The sequence below is a fragment of the Molothrus aeneus genome, chromosome 9, assembly GCF_037042795.1.
Source record: "Molothrus aeneus isolate 106 chromosome 9, BPBGC_Maene_1.0, whole genome shotgun sequence".
Classification (NCBI taxonomy): Eukaryota; Metazoa; Chordata; class Aves; order Passeriformes; family Icteridae; genus Molothrus; species Molothrus aeneus.
The window spans coordinates 25,996,957-26,016,719 of record NC_089654.1 but is presented as its reverse complement, the minus strand read 5'-3'; the positions used below and the strand labels follow the sequence as shown (position 1 = coordinate 26,016,719).

The following is a 19,763-nucleotide window of genomic DNA, read 5'->3' as shown; positions in this document are numbered from 1 at the left end:
AGGCCAGGCTGGATGGGGCTTGGAGCAGCCTGGGACAGCGGAAGGTGTCCCTGCCATGGCAGGGGTGGCACTGGATGGGCTTTAAGGTCCCTTCCAACCCAAACCATTCCATGATTCTGTGATTCTATAAAGTAAGATAAATACAGGCTTTGTTCTTTCACAGAACACATTTAACACTTCACTGTTCCTGTTGCAGAAATTAATAACTGAACTCCCATCCGATGCTTTGATTCAGTTAAGAGCATTAGGAAGCTCTGTGGTTATAATCTGGAATTATACTGACAATTTTCTTGCCCTGATTCTCTGTTTAGATCACCAGTGCAATTCCATTGCTTCTTTAGAGATAGCTGCAATTTAGTCCACTGGAAAAAAGAAGAACACCAAGAACATTTTTAATAAACTAACATGCCAAATTTAGTTTGGAATTAATACAAATAGTTTTTCCTTAAAGAGAAGCATCCTTTGCTGTGGTAGAAACATTTTCATATGCTGAATAAGAATTCTTGACTTAATTTTTTTGGTGTGCACGTAGAGATCTGAGCGTTTCCTGCTACCAGTGAAACAACACTTGCATAGGAAGAGAACATTTAGATGCAAAGAAGATTATCTGCACATTCCCCCAAGAGCTAAGCCAAAACAAACAAATAAAACACCAAAGTATTTTCAGGAAATATTTGGGTTTACCTCCTACTCCTTTCAACAATTTGAATTGCTACAGACAACAATAGTGCAGATGTTATATTTCACAATATCAAGACAGCATTTATGCATGTGTTTGTGAGATTTACACTTGTGTGAAGCCAGAATCATCCCAGAGGGTTGGTAGAAACAACTGCCTTTATAAATTCAAGTGCAGGTTAAGTAACTGTCATCCATCAGTGCTGTAAATAGCACTGCTGGCATCAAACTGGAGACAAAAAGCCTCCACTTTGAAGGATAAACTTATAAATTGAATAGAAAATGAGCCAAATAATGCACACTGCATAAGGTTAAGTTTATACAACATTCTTTCTGGAAAAGGAACAATTCTGGATTTTATATACAGCTTCATAAATAAGGCTTTGGATCAGTATTCCTTTGAGAAAATATTAGAGACTATATATTTTTGTTTGAAGCCAACAATTTAGGTACCTTTTCCCTCTTGCAGGCAGTCAGGAGTAACATCAGCTTTTGTTTTGGATAGAAGGCAATTTGGTCTCTGTGGCACCAGGCACAAGCCCATCCTGAGCATCAGTAAGATCTCAAAAACGAGCAGGCAAACATTTTCCAAAGGCTTTAAGGACCCATATTCCCTGCCACACTGTCCAGATCATAAAGCTTTTTTTTATTTGGCTCTGGGTACAGGGTAGAAGGAGGTCATGGCTGCTCACAGCACTGCCAGAATTCTGAGCCTGGCTGGGCCTCATTTTTCAAATGAGAGCTAAGGTGAGCAAGAGCACTCCCTTGGAACTTTAAATCATTTATCACGGTGTGGGTTTGTCTGTAGGCCTCTCCATTGCCCAGTACCGCAGATCAATTTGAAGTTCTGAAACAGAAGTTGTAAAAATGGTAATAAAAGGCATTTCAAAGACTTTGAGACTATGAGTTGTATCACATAATGATGAAGAATTTTAGCAGTTTGTGTTTCCCCTGTGATTCATCTACGAGTATCCATCAACACTGAATCTATGAATCCTCTGCTCTGTTTTATTTTCTCCAGCAGATCTTTATGCTGATTCATTCTTCATAAACTGTATTTTCATGTGTTGATTTATGCACTAAAACACTTCCACAGATTCAAATTTCTTCCTTATCTCTACAAGAAACATGGTTCAATTCTTTTTGTTTTCAGTCAGGACAAAAAAAAAGACTGAAGAAGAACATGATTTTCATGCTGATTTTGAAGCAGGATAAGGTGTAGCCAAATCCCCAAAGTCCAGCCCCAATGAGAGTTCCAGAGACTTTTGACTTTCATTTTCTTAGGATCCATAATTATTTTTTTTTCCTGTACAATTAACTACAGGGACAGGACCATAATATCAATTGGCTCTTAAGGTTAGGCAAAACCAGATTTTTGCTTCTCTTTCTAATAACTCTTCTCCTTATTGTGTCAAAAAACTCTTTTCCAGGGCAGTCTTCTCCATTTCAAAGGTTAACTGCTGTTTTAGCTATAGATACCTTCTTCTCTGAAAGTTAAACTGTCTTTTACCCCATTTAAAAAGTATAAATCCATGTCTTTTCCTCACATTGAAGTTCAGGCAATATTGGCTTGCATAACAGCCACAAATAAAATGAAAAATAAAAAAAGCAAGAATTTTCCAGTCAGAGGAATTTTTTGGATTTCATTTGTCTTCTGCCAGTCTAAACGAGTGCAGCATTTTATCAAATCTGTTACCTGTTTAGATAATAAATGATTCCTATGAGCAGATGTGAACTGGGAAAGAAGGATGCTTTGAGCTTGCCAGTACAAGGTGTTGGAAACTCTCTTGATATTGCCAAGGGGAGAAGGAACAGTGTTCCAATCCCTCTAGGACACATGACAAACCATGAAATCAATACTTTTGCAGGAAAAAAAAATAAATATATAAGTGAGAAGAGATTATTGTAATTGTTTGGATGGACAACTACTTTTGTCTCCAAATATGTCACTATCTTACCTGCAGGCTGTAAACCCGAGTTGTCATTATAATTTTGACAGGATCCCAGGCTGGCTGGGGCTGGAAGGGGGCTCTGGAGGTCACCCAGGCCAAGCCCTGCAGGGTCACACCCAGGCAGGTTTGGGGTGTCTGCAGACAAGGGGAATCCACAGCCCCTCTGGGCAGCCTGAAAAGAAGATTTTCCTCGTATTTGTGGAATTTTCTTTGTTTCAGGTCATGCTCATTTCCCCTTGTCCTGTCTCTGGGCACCACTGAAGGGTCTGGCCCCATCCTCTTGGCATTGACCTCTGAGTAGAGGGCACTTCCATGCTTAAAAAGCACCAGTGTAAAATGTACTGGTTTTGCTCAACAGATCTCCCCTTTGGACTAAATCCAGATTTCTAGTTTTTGGGAGAGACTTTCACTTCTGGATCTGGCCCCTTGTGTATATCCACACATTGCATGCACTTACAAGCACCTACAGGGCACAGCACATCTAAGAAAATGAACCCCAGAAATAGAAAAGAGGTGCAAAATCTGTTTCCTGCTTACTCAGCCTGTAGGAAACACCTCCCAAGCATCCCATTCATTTTCCATTTCTGATGTAGCAGGTGGGTTTTACTGGGAATTCTCCCTTTCCCCTCTGCTCCCTGACATGCAGAGCTCATGAATGATTTACTTGTAATTTGACCCTTGTCTTACAAGCCTGTGCAAACTGGTGACATCTTACAGGATAATTCACCAGTTCCTCACTCTTAGATGGTTCATACAAACGCATTTCAGTTCTGAAGTGTTTTCACTCCTCCTGTACTTGCTGTTTATCCTTTGTGTCATTTGCAACATGTTCTTGGAAAGTGCATTTCTGCTTTTTTCTGTGCTGCTAGGTGATTGAGCTGCCTCTGAGGCAGGAGGTAAATTAGATTTAGTCATTAGGAACTACAAAATATCTTTGAAAGAATATAGGTCCAGCTAAATACGTGGATGGTGAGCTCCAGAATGAATGTTCACAAAGGTGTTGGGAAGTTAATCACAAACTCTGGGTAAAAGGCAAACAACACCACAGGACATGGCAAAGAAATAATTCCCCCTTGGATTTCATCAGAGGAGGAAATTTTTCAGTACAGATATTATAGAGGCTAAATACCAATGAGACATGCACAAAGGGAGAGCCACATCCCTCCCTCTTGTGCCCCTTCTGATGCTCATGACAGGTGAGAAGTTGGAAATCATTGATGTCCCAGAAGCTGACTCAGTAATCTGACAATTAGGAGTCATAAAAAAGAAATATATCTGAGTACATTCTAGGTGTAATGTATGTACTTTTTTATTAAAATTCATTAATACATGTGCACGTATTTCATATGCATAATGCAAGAAGATAGTGAAGCTGATACTGATGGATTCTAGTTCTGGAAGTAGAATTTTAAATGCTAGGAAGCTGATAAGGCAAAAAAAGCATAGAAAGGAAAAAAAATTATTAGGATAAAAAGATATTAGGATGAAAAGAAATCCTACTGATAGGGCTTATTCACTGCAAGGTAAAAGCAATAATATGAAAAAAAATGCATATGATCAGTAAACCTTTCTGTTCTGACCTTGGCAAAATGTCAGACAATTACAAGCATAAAGTTGATATAGAAATACTTTCCATTTCATCGAGGGCAAATATGTTTAAAAGGAGCTTATTATTTCTTGAATGGGTTTTTTTCTGATCACCACATGTAGATAATTGAAAATGTTAAGGGACACAGATGAGCTGTGTTCTGTACTATCTGCTTCTTTTCCTCCAGGGAGGTTGTTCTGTTTACTTTGCTCATATTGCAGTGTTTTTCTCTACTGTCATGTCTCTATACAAAGGTGGAGATTTTCAGGAGGCTGCTCAGCCACAATGTAACTAACTCCCTTCTTTTTCACCTTGGGTTGAAAAATCAATCATAAAAAGCATTTAGTAAAGATTTTGGCAGATTGTCCATTGTTTAACTGATTGTAATAAGCATTAAAAGTTCTATGACCTGTGCTGGTAAGGAGAATTTTTTCACTTGCCAATCTGTGAATAACACAGTCTTGGATATTACCTGATTCTAGATCTGTCTACATCTGGGTGAATCCTCTCTTTAAAAGCTAATTGTTCTTTTTCATAGCAAATATTTTATCTACTTCCAGTTTTGGAACTGCTAGCAGGGAGAAGCTTAATATAAAATGAAACTGCCTTCATCTCATCTTGGCTTATTCAAACCACGGCCTCAAGCATTAGAAATCCTGAAGCTTTTAAAGAAGGTGGGAGGAGAAAAACACCATCTATTCCCTCAATGATCTGTTCTGCCACCAGCAGAACTTGCAGCTGCATGGGAAAACGTTGGATTCAGACTGCCACTGTCATTGCAGCCCCTTCAAAGCTGTCATGTTCTCACCATCCAAGAGTGAAGGTGCCTCATTTAGAAGACATTAAGAGAAAGGAACATAGAAGAGTTCTTTTGTATTAGAAATACGTTCATTTTCCAAGCGTTTTCTCCACATTATGCCACAATATTATTCAATAGCATTTATGCTTACCAGTAGTAATATTGATTTATAAAACACAACAAATTGCTTCAAATGAGGCCTAACGTTGTTAATTTTGCCTGGGCTCTGTTTTGTGAGTGGTTGACCTTAGGTAGTTAGGAAGGATCCATCACACTCACAGTAAATCTCTTGACAGGCTGATTCAGTCACTGCAGTGGAAGAGATTATATTCCCATTTCAAATCTCCTCACACTACCATTTTAGAGTACAATGGCATTTAAAAAATTTCCTTTATCTAGTTGTTTTATAGAGAGCTGTCCATAGCTCCCCATGCCATAAGATTTAAAATGTATTGAAATGAATACAGTGATAGAAGCAAGTCTGTAATTAATGTACACATTTGGAAAAAAAGCTATGGCCTGAAACTCAAAAGAGACATTGACAGCCCTAGGATTCCTTTCAAATCCACTTGCAATTTAAGCTTCTTTGAAGAGAAAAACTTGTCCAAAACTTGTATCATGCTTAACTAACAGGTCTTTCCTGTCAGAACACTAATGGTTTCCTGAGATTAAACATCTCTCTCAATGTCATTAATAAAAGAAATAGTGTTGAAATGGCAACTGCATTTTAAAGTATGCTTCTTCTCATCCCATGTTGACTCTGGCCATTCTTCGTGGCAGCTCCCTGGAGCAGCCAGGGATCAGATTTGGGGCAGCACATGCAAATCCATGGCTCTGATATCTGGGAAGATGGAGAGAATGCTGCCCATGGCCTGGGGCACTGCTTATGATAATAACATGATTCCATTATAGGCTTCATCCCAGGAGCCAGCCTGACTGATTTCCCCTCTCTTGTGCAAGCCTGGGAACTCTGAGCCATCATCCCTCTCCTCAACAGGGTTTGCCTGGAGCACTGGAGAGCTCCATGCAGTGAGTCACTCTGGACATAGATGGGCAGCACATCCACCTGCCATTCTCTCCTTGAGAACACCACGGAAGCTGCTGGGCTGGGCTCTTACAGAGCAGAAAAAGAGGAAGAGTAGGAAAGGACAAGCTTCTCATAGCCCCAGTGCTGGTTCTCAGTGGAAAATCAGTTTTCTTGAGCCACAGCCAGCATTGAGGCCGTGCTGTTCCATGGGAGGTGTTCTCCTGATGGATGGAACTCAGTGGCTCTGGAAAGCAGCATTTTCTCTGCTCAGAGCAAGATCATTAACTCTGAAATCCTCAGGCTTTTAAAGGAGGTGGGGGGAGAAAAACACCATATATTCTCTCAATGAGCTGTTCTGCCAGCAGCAGGATTTGCAGCTGCATGGGAAAACATTGGATTCAGGCTGCCACTGTCATTGCAGCCCACTCAAAGCAGTCATGTTCTCACCATCCAAGAGTGAAGGTGCCCTGCTATTCCATGGGAGGTGTTCTCCTGAGGGATGGAACTCAGTGGCTCTGGAAAGCAGCATTTTCTCTGCTCAGAGTAAGATTATGAACTCCTTCAGACCTGCTGGTGTGCCTCTGGCAATGGGCAGGAGCTGGATTTTTGAAGGGGAATAATGCACACTGGGCAAAAACCAAAATGTTTGGGGCTGGAGAGTTTGTGTTAGAGAGACTGTGAGACAGACAGGTAAAGAAAGGGGTGACAAGAGAGGGTTGCAAAGTGAAATTAAGATTAAAATCAGAAATTCTATATGGACAGGTATATAGATAGACATATTTATATGTCATATGAAAAGGAAGATAGGGATATGATTTTACTCAGATTGACATTGCTAAAATGGAAATCAGCTCTAATTTTAGGAGCTACTAGTGACCCAGAAGGCATTTGTGAAAACCTCCTCACTCAATGTGCTAGAAATAGTGCACCATAACCCCTCACCCTGAACTTCATCCCAGCTTTTACCCTGCTCCTACACTTTACTCCCATAAACCCAGCTCCTTCTGAAGTCTGAAATATTTCCTCAGCTCTGGAAGCTGCTCATCACTTCTCTCTTGTCCAAATCCAAGCATCCCTGCTCCTGCAGACAGGCAGACACTTTTAGTGTCCTGCATCCCTATTTTATCTTCTTCTTGTCTCTCCCAGAGAGTTTAGGTCTTCATCTCTCCATATTCCAAAATACTTCATTTAAGAAAGACCTCAGCAAAACAGAAATGCTGTTTTCTGAAATCTCTAAAAGCTTCAGCTCTGTCTGGGGCACAATTATAAAACTGTCATCTTTTTAAAAGGGCTCCATCTTCCATATTCTACTCCCCCAGATTCCTCAGCAGTGAATTGCAAAGGATGATTACTTGCTGCACTAATAAATGTTCCCATTGATACATTCTGAACCAAAAAGAACTTAAGACAAAACTTTTACAAAAGCATTTGCCAACTTCCTCTCCAAACCTACAGCAAAAAAAAAAAAAAAATATCCTTCTGTAGCAAAAACTGTGGAAGGAACTCAAATTTGTTTAAGCCGAGCAAGTTTCTCTCAGTGCCAGAATAACCCAGTCCCTGGATTCAGTAAATAAAGGATATGCAGTAGGTCAGGGCAACCTCAATTTAGAAATTCATCTGAATTTGTCCTGGATGTGGCCATTGATTCCAGTTTAGCTCTTCCAAGAAAGGATTTGCTGCTTGTGGAGAAGGGCTGTGAGATGTAATTTCTGAGCCCGCTGTTGACAGAGAGACACCAAGGATGGCAGTGGGCTCAGCCCAAGGTTAAGAGGGGATTCAGAAAAGAGCTGTAATTACTTGCACAGAATGTATGTAATATTTAGAAAATTTTTCAGTTGCCCAGCATGCATTAAGAGCTCTAAAAATTGGACACTGGAATTGGCAATGTTCAAACAGAAAACAGAATGTGCCCTCTGTAGCTGAATGCCACAACAGATTGCAGAGGATTTCTGAGAAATCCTCAGAATTTAAGGCAAGATGAGATGTTTTTCTGAGGGACAGTTTCTTCCCAGTCCCAAAGGTGTGACAGCAAGAGGCATTTGGTGAGGTTCACTAAAAAGGGGGCAGGTTGAGGGGATTAGGGTGGTCTTTTCTGTCCTTAAATACTCACAATGAAAATCAGATCAAGGGTGGCAGCAAACTGTCTTTTATAAGAATTGTATCTTTTCTGTTTATATTGTGTTTGAACCTCAGCTCATATAGAGAGCTTAGAACAAAAGGTTTCCTCAAGGCATAAAATAAATATTTTACAACATAAAACTTGTAATATTCCCTTGGTGTCAAAGGAAGTCTGTCTTGCTGGTCTGTTCAGGAACTACAGTTAACCAATATTTTCTGATGTATTCAAATGAAAAATATGACCAGAAAGCTGAGAATTTAAACAACAAAAAGATAGAATATTTTTTTGGAAATTGTTTTATTTTTTGGTGGTTTGGTTTGTTTTTCACTTGAAAATTACATTTACAGTGCAGGGTAATTCACTGTTTTTAGTGTCTGCATTAATGTGATCAATATACACAATGAGGATTTTTTCACTTTACAGGCAAAAATATTTGTGTGCTTTCATTTTTTCATTTCTCTCTACTCATATACAGTAACTGCAAATAAAAGTTATAGGTTTTCTAATTTCCTAAAAGGAAAGGAAAGCTGTGGGAGAAAACTTCAAAACCTGACAACTAAGATGGAAAAGCCCCTATCAGAAAGCAATTCTCAAATACCAATTTAGCACACTGCTGATGTGTAGAGTCTTTAAGAACTATGGGGTCCCGTTTAACCTCATGCCCTTGACTGGTAAATCACATTAAATTTCAGTTATGTTACAGAACTCTCTTCCTACCATCACTCTTCACATTTGCTTTTGATTAAAAGATGGCATCTGCCAGAATGTGTCTAAGAGGAAAAGCAGTTTGGATCTGGGAGAGAAAGAGGAGGATGCTGGAAAGCAGAAGGGCTACACAAAAATGTATTTATCTGGGTTCTACTAATAACTGTGGACTTAAAAGTACTAAAAAATCCCACTGTTGAGTATGTGTTACACAGCCCTGGTCATTCAGCTGCTGGCAGCCCTTGGTTTCTGGCATCCCTCAAGTATTCTTTTTTTTTTTTTCTTTTGCTGCATCTTTGATTCCTGCTTCTGTGTTAATTTTGTTCCTGGGTGTTTCTCTCTCTTTACTTGGGACCTTCAGCAGGATCCTGCAAGGTTGCTAAGCTCTCTGCTTTTCCACAGTCTTGTCTTAAGAGGAATCCTAATTGATGTGGCTGCGCAAAAGACTCAACAAAGTGGTGGCTGAGTCCTCAGGTGCCTTGCACTTAATTCCCAGAGTCTGTAACCAAAACTGCTATTTCTGTATCTGGGAGAAGCCAAGTTTCTGCCAAGGCTGCCTGTCCTGTCTAGATTTGAGGACAATGAGTCCTTCTCACTAATAGCTCTATCTGGTATCTTAATTGGCAAGTAAATTAATAAAAGATGTGTTTATTGCTGTGCAATGAGCTTGTTTGTTTTCTCTGCTGTCATTGATTTACTTTGGACGGGGGAAGGAGGCAAGTCTTTGAATTCACTTGTATCCCTCTTACAATTGAAACATCATCACTTTTTAGGAATCAGTCTTTCTGTCTGTGTATTTTCTCAAAATGGAGGCCAGAAGTATAGAAAACTGGAATTATCACAGTAAGGTCAAATGTGGTGTGACAGTGTTTCTTTAGGTTATCCAATTTATGAACCTAAGTGACTTAACATCAAAAGGCAAAGAAGATGGGCTCTTTCTTGTTATGATTTTAAAATTTACCTTCTTCTAACAAAAATACTTGTTGCATCAGGTCCATAATTGGGGAAATCATTGCTTTAATTTCAGTTTCTACCAAATTGGGTTGTTTTAGAGATATATTCATATCAGAGGCCACACAAAACCAATGGGAGCACCAGTGACCTAAGTGGCTTAATTTTTATTTATTTCTTTCTTGTTACGATTTTAAAATTTACCTTGTTCTAACAAAAATGCCTGTTGCATCTGGTCCATAATTGGGGAAATCATTGCTTTAATTTCAGTTTCTACCAAACTGAGTTGTTTTAGAGCTATTTTCACATCAGAGGCTGCAGAAAACCAATGGGAGCAGCAGCAACCTAAGTGGATTTGTTCTTATTTATTTCTTTCTTGTTATGATTTTAAAATTTACCTTGTTCTAACAAAAATGCCTGTTGCATCTGGTCCATAATTGGGGAAATCATTGCTTTAATTTCAGTTTCTACCAAATTTGGTTGTTTTAGAGCTATTTTCACATCAGAGGCCACACAAAACCAACAGGAGCAGCAGCAACCTAAGTGGCTTCGTTCTTATTTATTTTTTCCCCAACAATTATTTTATTATGGAGTACTTTCCCTACTTCTAATAAATAACCCTCGTTGCTTGTCCTGTCTATAACACATGACAGAGTATCACTGTCAAGGCCCATTGTAATTCCCAGCGAGTCGCCCCCAGCTACCCAGCAGAGCAGAGTCATTTGCAAATGAAGGACATTTGTCTGAATGACACATTTCTGAATGAGAACTGCTTTGTTTTTGCAGAGAGTTTGGCCGCTGGAAAGTAAACAATCTTGCTGTGGAAAGAAGAAATTTCCTTGGCTCCCCACTGCCACTGGCCCCCGAGTTCTTCCGTAACATAAGGCTGCTGGGACGGCGCCCAACCCTTCAGCAGATCACAGAAAACCTGATCAAGAAATATGGGACACATTTCCTGCTCTCAGCTACCCTGGGAGGTAGGGTTAATTTCTTGGGAATGTTGGGGGTGAGGAGCTTGGTGGGAGTAGACAAAAAGTGCTGGTCACATCTGTTCCTCCTCCGAGCTGCCAGGATGGGCAATGTTCTCTGTGGAAGCAGATTTTGTCCACTCTTGGGACTCCTCTTTCTTGGTGCTGGGTGTAGAATTTTGTGCACAAAAAGAGAAGAAATCCAGTTGCTAAGATGGATACTTGAGCTCCATTTAGCCCCATGTCTTTTGGGGGTCTTTCTCTGCACTGAGGTAATTAGGAAGAATGATTTTTTTTTTCTGTAAGTGGTCCTTGTAATAATTAACATAATAACAGCTTACAGAAATATCTGGGTCCATTGCAGTCCTGCAGAAATGGAGCCAGAAAACCAGTAGCAAGTATTTCCAACAAATCTTTTAATTTATGAGACTTTTAAACTACTTTGTCCGTTGGAAAATCCCTATATTGTCACGTTGCCCTTTTTAGAATTAGTCTTCACTTAACCAGTGGGACTGCATTTTCAAAATGGGATGATGAGGCTTTGCCATGTCATTCCCATTAACTTAATGGAATCTGCATCTTTCAGTCCCCCCAGACTAATCTGGAAAGGGTAGCCCCATGGATAATTGGGATCCAGTCACCAGATGGATTGAAGAAATCCAGTGAAGAGGCCTAATGTTCAAAGGAGAGCATAAATTGTTCCGAATGAAAGATAATTACTACCTGTGATTACCCATCCAGGCATTACACAATGAACTGACATTTTAGAAATGCAGCTCTATCCCATCGTGGGTGATAATATTAAAGATAATTCTGGTGATTGAGTGTCCTTCCAGCAGGACAGGCTTGTTGAAATCCTTTATTCACCTGAGGAATGGTTCTTTTTAATACATTTCATAAATGAATCCTAGCCATTTGTAAAGGAAATGAGAGCCCTCCTAGTCTCTCTTGGCTGATAGCTGAGATCTGTAACAACCCAAATGGCTCACAGAGGCTTCCTTTTAGAGGAGACCATCCTAGAAACAAAAGGAATTTCTGTCTTGCTCCAGTTATTTTTAAAAATAAAGAGCTAATTTCTATCACTATTTTGGGAACTAGTACCTCTGCAGCATTACCATTAGAATTTGGAGAACAATTTTTGTGTGTTGACCACCAACTTGTAACAAAAATCCCTGAATTTATTTTAATTACTTTGAATATTTTTCCATGCAAATATACACATTTTAGAAATGACTGATTCCTTGAGTATAGAACACATGGCACATTTGAACAGAAAAACTAAATGCTGAAGAGAAAGAAAACATTCCTTAAAATATAAAGCATAAGGACTAAAGGTTTGGCTGCAGCATGCATCCCACTTCAAGGATTATCCAATGGTAAAAATTATTTTTCAATATTGCTACCTATCTGCTAATTATTACCTAATGTAAATAGCAGTAGCTCCTCAGCCATGTGATGAAATTCTTTGCCAAGGTGAAACTGGATCTTGCAGCTCTAGGAAAGCATTCTGACATGACCACAGCTGATCTTTACATTCAAAGCAGAGGCATCACTGATCACCACAGAGCCACGGAGCTGACAACCTTCAGGAGGTCTGGATCTAAGGAAAACGAAACTTTAATGGTCTTTCCTTTGAGGACATTTGAAAATTCTAGCTTAGACCTTCAATATTCTCCCCACAGCCTCAGGATTTGCTGCAGGGGAGCTGAGCTAGGGCACCATTTTCTCACCTCAGAAAGGCTCTAAAATGCAGTAGCTGCCCCAGCCTTGCCCAGATTTTCACTCAGAGGGAGACAGTGTTGACTTCTGGGCTCTGTCACTGCTTAATGAAGTCAAAGGGAGTTTTCATATTAACTTGGGGTTTGATTTAGGTCCCTAGTCTCAATTTTTAGGCATGATTTGAGGCACACCTGCTGCCTTCCATTATCACTGGATGGGTGCTGAATACTTTGAAAAATTGGTTCAATTACAATAATTACAGGGAATTAGTAATTTCTAAGAAAGCTTTCATGAGGTAGCTAATAAACCCATACTTTCCTGGATGTGTTAGTTCTCATTTTCAGCCTGGATTGAATGGGGATTCCCACAGATGCTGGTCCACATTTGATTAACACATAATTAGATTTTTTTATTATTTTAATAATGTATTAGTATTTTCCCTTTAATTACAAGTTGGTTTTTATTGTGAAAGCTTGTCACTTATGTAGCTTGTTAAAAGCAGAAGACCAAACGGAGTGTGCACAGTACTTTTATTTAATGAATCCCCAATCATCTGTATTCATGGACAGAAAGGAAAACTTGGCAAATGAACGATGCTGTGATAAGATTTGTGTGCCTCTGTGACCATTTGGTTTCCATAAAGATCCCTTTTTGAGCATAAAGGGAACTCTTGCACATGGTTGTTTGTGAAACATTCCCTAGTCTTTATTCACAAACACAGAAATACACTCCTCAAGGGCATCCAGAAACGAGAACCAAGGGAAAAAAGTTCTATATTTCTTGCTGCCACAAGATAATGTGGAAAGTGACATTTCTCACAGCTTTTATTTCTTATGGAAATTTTATCTCCTTGTGCCATAAGCCCAAAGTCCACAATGAGCGTCATGATCGAAGGACCTTGTGTGACACAGTGGACTGAGCACTCACTATGACTTTCCCTCCTTTTTCCATTTTTACTTTTTTGTTTTGCTTTTATACTTTCCTCTTCTGCCTGCCCACAGCATCGTGCAATGATGGTGCAGTTTGCTGGAACTACACTTTAAAGGATTGCAAAAAAGCAGATGTGAGCTTTGGAGCTGGAGGATGTTGGGAAGCCTGGGGTACCGCTGTGGGATGGATTTAAGAGGACAAAACTGAATCACTCCCGCTTTAAAGACATTCCTTAAATGCTGTTCCTGCAGAAAAGGCCATTTAGCAAAGCAATAGAGTTGGTGATGAGGATAATTAGCACACCTCAATGATAGGCTCTTGTTCCAGGCATTTGGGTGAAGTGAGGCTGATTTGGGTGCTTTGCAAGATGAAGACAGCAGGTTTTGCAAGGAAGTGCTCCTTGCACCTGGAAATTGCTCTGAACAAACCAATTTTTAGGACAATCCCAAAGCTTCTTGTGAAACCAGAACCTCGTTAGGCAACTGCCTAAGTGGTCACCTGAAACGTTCCAGGTCGATTTATTTTTACTGCTATTGTCAGTCATCTTTGCTCAAGGTGTTCATTACCAGACCATCAATCCATTCAGCTCTCCGGGTCAGGAAATAGCCCTTGATGTTGTTGAAGGCTCGGTGAATCGGCAGGAAAAGAGGTAATTTTGTCTTTAAAACAGACAGTCTTAACAGGAGTGGGCAGATCAGCTCGACCCCAGCCTCTCTGCACTGATTACAGCCCTGCGAGAGTGATGGTTACACCTTTACTTTTCTTTACTTTTCTCTGCCCCTCATTAATATTCCCCTGGAGCTGCGAATTATTCTGCCTGCAGAGACGGGGAAATTGTCAGGTGATGTAAAACAGTGAATCTCAATGGGTTCTGAAGGATTTATTAGCACTTGCACTAACTGCTGATACGACCTTTGCTTTCCATAGCACTCTCTCAAGGTAAGGTGCAAACTATTGGCAAATAAGGGAAGGAAGGCACAGCCTCAAATGACTGATGTGAGAAAGAAACTTGAAAATTTTGCATCTGATTTGCATACACCAGTCACACCCCCCGTCTGGGTATGTAAATTCCCCAGAATTTAAGATTATGGAAGCTAAGGGGAGGGAAAAAAAAAACCCACACCACAAAACACATTAACTTTCTTTCCTCTCCCGTTTACTTAATGAAGAAAAAATTTAAATCCTTAAACAGATGGTCTGTATAGAATTAACGTGCACTGTTATTCACTTGAACCATTGGAAATGATGCCACATCTGGCCTGACATTAATTTATATAGTTTCTGAGCCTGTGCATTTCCATCAGCATCTGCTTTAGTTTGGGAAAATGACCTGATAAAACCCTAATGGTACCTTTGGTGATCCAGACAGGAATAGATTTTCCACTAGCTGGTAGTAGCTGGTGTATTTATTTAGGTGTGGTTATTTAGGTAGTAGCTGAGGTGTTTTATTTAATCAGAAACCTTTGAGGAGTTCATAGGCCAAAGACCTTTAGTCCTGTGTAAGATACATTTGTGTGTATGAACAGAGGGCTCTGAGTAGACATCTGTGGGTTATGCTAGGCTATGGCTACCTTGGAGTGCTGTCCTTTATTTCCTGTTTCGTCTCTTTCTGACATCAAGTCAAGGGAACTGCTTGGATCACTGCCTTTTCCTACCACTTCCCAGTCTGCAGATGAAGATATGAAACACCAAGGCATATAATCCCTTTATTATTCCAAAGATGTGGGTATAGGCAAAGTCTCCCAATGACTGAGGCAGAAAATAGCACTAACTATTTAAATCATATGAATATGTATTGTTATGTATAACAAAATATATTTACTCCTTCAATAGATGGTTATATTTAGTTACAGTTGTTACAGCATTATTCTAATTCCACCATGTTGATGGAGATTTACATTTTTAATTTAAAAAATTAATAATTTAAATAATTAATAATTTAAATAATTCCTGAATATAATAATTTAAATAATTCCTGAATATGTTTTTAAGATGAAGGCAAAATTAATTTCTAATTTCTGAATGCCATTGTTATTTAGGACTCTTACACCTAAATGGTCACGGACAGGTTGTATATCTGGGTAAATTTCTATATACTTATTTTATCTTACTTTATTTTATTTTGTTTTCTTTTATTTTATTTTATTTTATTTTATTTTATTTTATTTTATTTTATTTTATTTTATTTTATTTTAACAGCTTGTGGTTTTGGGACCTAGTAGAATTTATAAATATATGTCATGGACAATATGTTCCTATAAACTTAACAAGAATTAAAAATTAAAGTTAAGTTATAAGCTTGCATATTCCAGGGCAGGTGAGGAGAGGACTGGCCACTGTGGCAGGGTCAGTGAAGAGCATAAAGAGCATCAGTCCCCTGCCCCTGCAGTGCAATCTGTCAGGGACAGCCCCCACATGGCAGTAAAACATCCCTGTAGTGGCTGAGAGCTTCTTGAACCACCCAGCTGGGACATGTGGAATTGTTTTGTGAGCATAGCTGAGTGTTTCCATGCTACTTCCTTTAAACCTGAGAAAGTGAAGTTTAGTGTCGCTTGGATTTTGGGATGGAGAGCAAATGCTTCTTTCAGAGCTTGTGAAAAGTGAAAAGCACAGCTGGGAGGATTTGATACTGAATAATCATGTTTTATAAATGTTCACTGTCATTACTCCTTTTCAATCCTTAAAATTCATAACCTTGTTTTCTAAATCACACTTGTTTTTAGCTGATGCTTGGATGTCTTCTTAGCCTGTTTTTATGGTGGTAGACAGTAACAAGTGAAAACCAAGATTCCTCCATGTTTTCAATGTGACACAAGAGTCTCTTTTGGCATGGGTTTAATTGTCTCCAAATGAACTTAAAACTCAAATTGTCATCCCTAATCTATGTTAGCTCAGTGTTACTTCCCAAACCCTGGAGCTCTGGGTGCTGAAGGGAGCCCTTTCACAGCTCTGCAGGGAAAAGGCTGCCTGAACACCAATGTAGGGGGGAATCCAGTTTTTCTAGAAAAGCTCAATCAGCTCTGACAGATGAAAAACTCTGTGAAAAGTCATTTGGGCAGTAAATATTCTTGAATATAATAATTTAAATAATTCCTGAATATGTTTTTAAGGCAACGGCACCTGCTGGTAGCGCAGTGCCTGGAAATGCCAGTGATGAGCCAGGATGTGTGATACAGACATCTCTTGTGTGAGATGCCATGAAAGCATTCAAAGTCATTTCAGTCTGGTTACAAAGAATGAAAACCCAAATATATCTGTCAGGGTGTGGGGATGATGCCTTGTGAAGGCTGGCCTAGAACAGAGGCTGGACAGAGCTAAAGAATAAAGCAGGGATTTATCAAAAGGCCTCAACGGATGGACCTTGGGCAGCACAAGAGCCCAGCCAGGGCTGCACCCAAGGTGAACCAAAATGGCCCCAAAATGCCCAACTGGTCACAGGGTCTCTCACTTTTATAAGTTCTGCTCCATTTGCATATTGGAGTTCATTGTCCAATTACAGCTTTAGGTTATGAAGTCCCATCCTTGTTTTCCTCTCTTCAGCCCATGCTGTTTGTGCTCTTGGGCCTGAGATTTGGATCATTTGTCCTTGGTTCCCAGTTAGAGCAGGAATTGTTTTGTTTCCCTACTCTGTGAAGCTACTATCCCTTGATATGAAGCTCAGAACTACACACTTAAGCAGGTCAGACTCTGAAAAATAGAAAAGCTGAAACATGAGGCATCAGGGACAGAGCCTGCAGGGCTGGGGGTGCCAGGGGATCCTGCCAGAACACACCCAGCAGCCACTGCCATAGAAAGTGCAGGGTCAAGCAGGACAAGGCAAATAGGATGATGTGGTAACTCTGACATGGTCCAAACATTCCTTTCCTGAGATGTTCTAATCAAAGTAAAGCATCACAACACACAGCCCTGTCCTTTTCCAAGGCTTGTTTGTTTTTGAAATGGGAGATTTTGTTGCAGATCTGCTGTCTGCTCCTAGAAAGCAGGGAACAGGAAAATGCCTGAGATTTTTTTTTAATGTGAACAAAACAAGCTCTGCTTAAGTAATAATATAATTTGTAATAATGAAACACAAAGAACCTAAAAAAATTTTTTTTTAATCTTTCCCAGAGATTTTCTGCAGCTTTAAGTCCTTATTTCTTTGCCTTTACAATTCATTATATTTTCAATGGAAAGGTGGTTGACCTTGCAAAAGCCACTTCAATCTTATAAATAAACTACCTCAGATCTCTGGAAAGGGGGAAAACGTTGAGAGAAAGCTCCCAGGAAAATTTTGCACACAATCTGTGCATCCTGAACTGGTTGCTGGCACAATATTCACCCTGTGAGTTCTGCTGTTGTCTTCTCTGATACCACAGAACCATGGCATGGTCTGGGCTGGAAGCATCCTTGGACTGAGTTGCTCCAAGCCCCATCCAGCCTGGCCTTGGGCACTGCCAGGGATCCAGGGACAGCCACAGCTGCTCTGGGCACCCTGTGCCAGGGCCTGCCCACCCTCACAGGGAGGAATTCCTTCCTAAAATCAGTTCTAAACCATGTCTTTGCAGCTCCACAAACAGTTGCACAAAGCCCACGACCCTGGCTCAAACCTCAGCCCACTCCATTGCTTCTGATCCCAGAAACATCTTTCCTCCTGGCTGGAGTCACATGGCAGGTTGTGACAAATCAGGTTTTATTGCATGGGCATAGTTGAATGCCAGCAAAGCTGAAACCCAGAGCAGGTTCTGATGGCAGATTTCTCTCAGGGGACAGGTCATTAGAGTTTGCTGTGCTTTCCCAGTTCCCTCCTCGCAGCAGTTGTGAACCTTTGTCCACATATTACAGCAGAAAGATTAAATAATTGGGTGGGGAAATCCTGGTACTTAAGGAGGCTGTGCTAATTTCTGGTTCTTTGGAGCTTCAGGCAATTAATCCCTGCATTGATGACTTCATGCACAAAATAATGACCCATTAGGAAACTGTAGGAGGAGAAGCATAAATGTAGTGGTGGAAACTGAGGTAAGCTCCAGCTGGAACAGCCACCTGTCCCTCCCAGGACAATAGGAATATTCCAGACAAGCCCTGCAAGTCTAATTAGATAAAAAGCTCCTGTATAATGCAAGTTTTGCCTATGTAAGGTCTGAAGGGCTTGTCTGTCCTCTGAATTTCTGAGAGACTGGGAAACACGTAGTGTGCATTGGGGAGCAAGGAGTGTGCTCGTGGTAACTAAAGACAAATTTTGTGAGGCAGAATTTGCCAGCAGAGGTGATCTCCTGCACAGAAGCACACATTCCTCACTTAGCATTGCTCACCGCCAAGATTAGCTCCCTTTGAAGATGATGTCATGTTTTCAGCCTAGATTTTTATCCTACAGCTATTACTTTTTGGCACATAATCCCATCTGAAGTTGGCATCCTCTGCACGGGCATGATGCCACAGCAGCAGATGGGTGAGCAGTGAAAGTAGCGCAAGTGGCAAGTCAGACCTTAGCAGGGTAACTTCCTTTCCAGGAACTAGGAAAAGGCACTCAGGGAGTTGTTCAGCACCTAAAATCCAGGTATAATGACATTATTAATCAATTGTTGAGCGAAATGCTGAAGGATGCAGGTTACCAAACACACGCTCAGAGAGTGAGGAAATTTACTTCTGTCCAATTTATTTTGGACATAAATTGCACAGAAGAAAATACTGGGTCCAGAAATTACTTTTCCAATTTGTTTTGTGATGTAAAGAGTTTTGCCTAAACACTTTACTAAATGAATGAATTCTTGCTTAACCTGAAACACAAAAGAATATATCCATGAACTAGATGGTAAACGTGGAAAATTTGACAATATCAGTAGGTGTGTTCTGAAAACATTCCTAAGAACTCACTCAATTAAGCAAGTCAGATTTTTGGGTTTCAATAATCTTACAGAAATTAAAATTTCTGAATTCAACAGTATTTATCCATGTCTCTGCAAAGAGATAGAAAGTGATCATCCTACACAAGATGCCGGAGCTTCTATTTTCTTTTGGAAAAACACCAACTTTCTGGAACCCTCACATTTTTCAGTTACAAAAATTTGCTTCAAAGCAACTGTTCTATCAGATTTCAAGCACTGCTGAATTGGTTAGAAAGCACATGGCTGCTCATAACAAGGTGTAACAAGGTGCCTTTCTTCTAAAATCAGCTCTGAGAGAAGGAAACAAGCAAACATCTCAAGTATTATAGTGTTTACATTTTCTTTTATGCCAACACAGAACACTACAGAATGATTGTATTAAGTGACCTTGGAAATAAACATATTTTGTATGTTCTTCAAGTTGAATGTTTACAGAATCTCTCTGTACTGTTGCACGTTGCTGATG

General features: G+C 40.0%; 1 protein-coding gene across 2 annotated transcripts in view; it reads left to right on the top strand.

Moving 5' to 3' along the window:
* LOC136560263 (BMP/retinoic acid-inducible neural-specific protein 3) overlaps nucleotides 1–19,763 on the top strand; it is a 202,186-nt gene that overhangs the window by 100,794 nt on the left and 81,629 nt on the right. For both annotated transcript variants that reach the window (XM_066555985.1, XM_066555986.1), the window contains exon 3: nucleotides 10,606–10,796. In XM_066555985.1, the coding sequence (XP_066412082.1) occupies nucleotides 10,606–10,796 (191 nt within the window). The remainder of the gene's footprint in view (nucleotides 1–10,605; nucleotides 10,797–19,763) is intronic.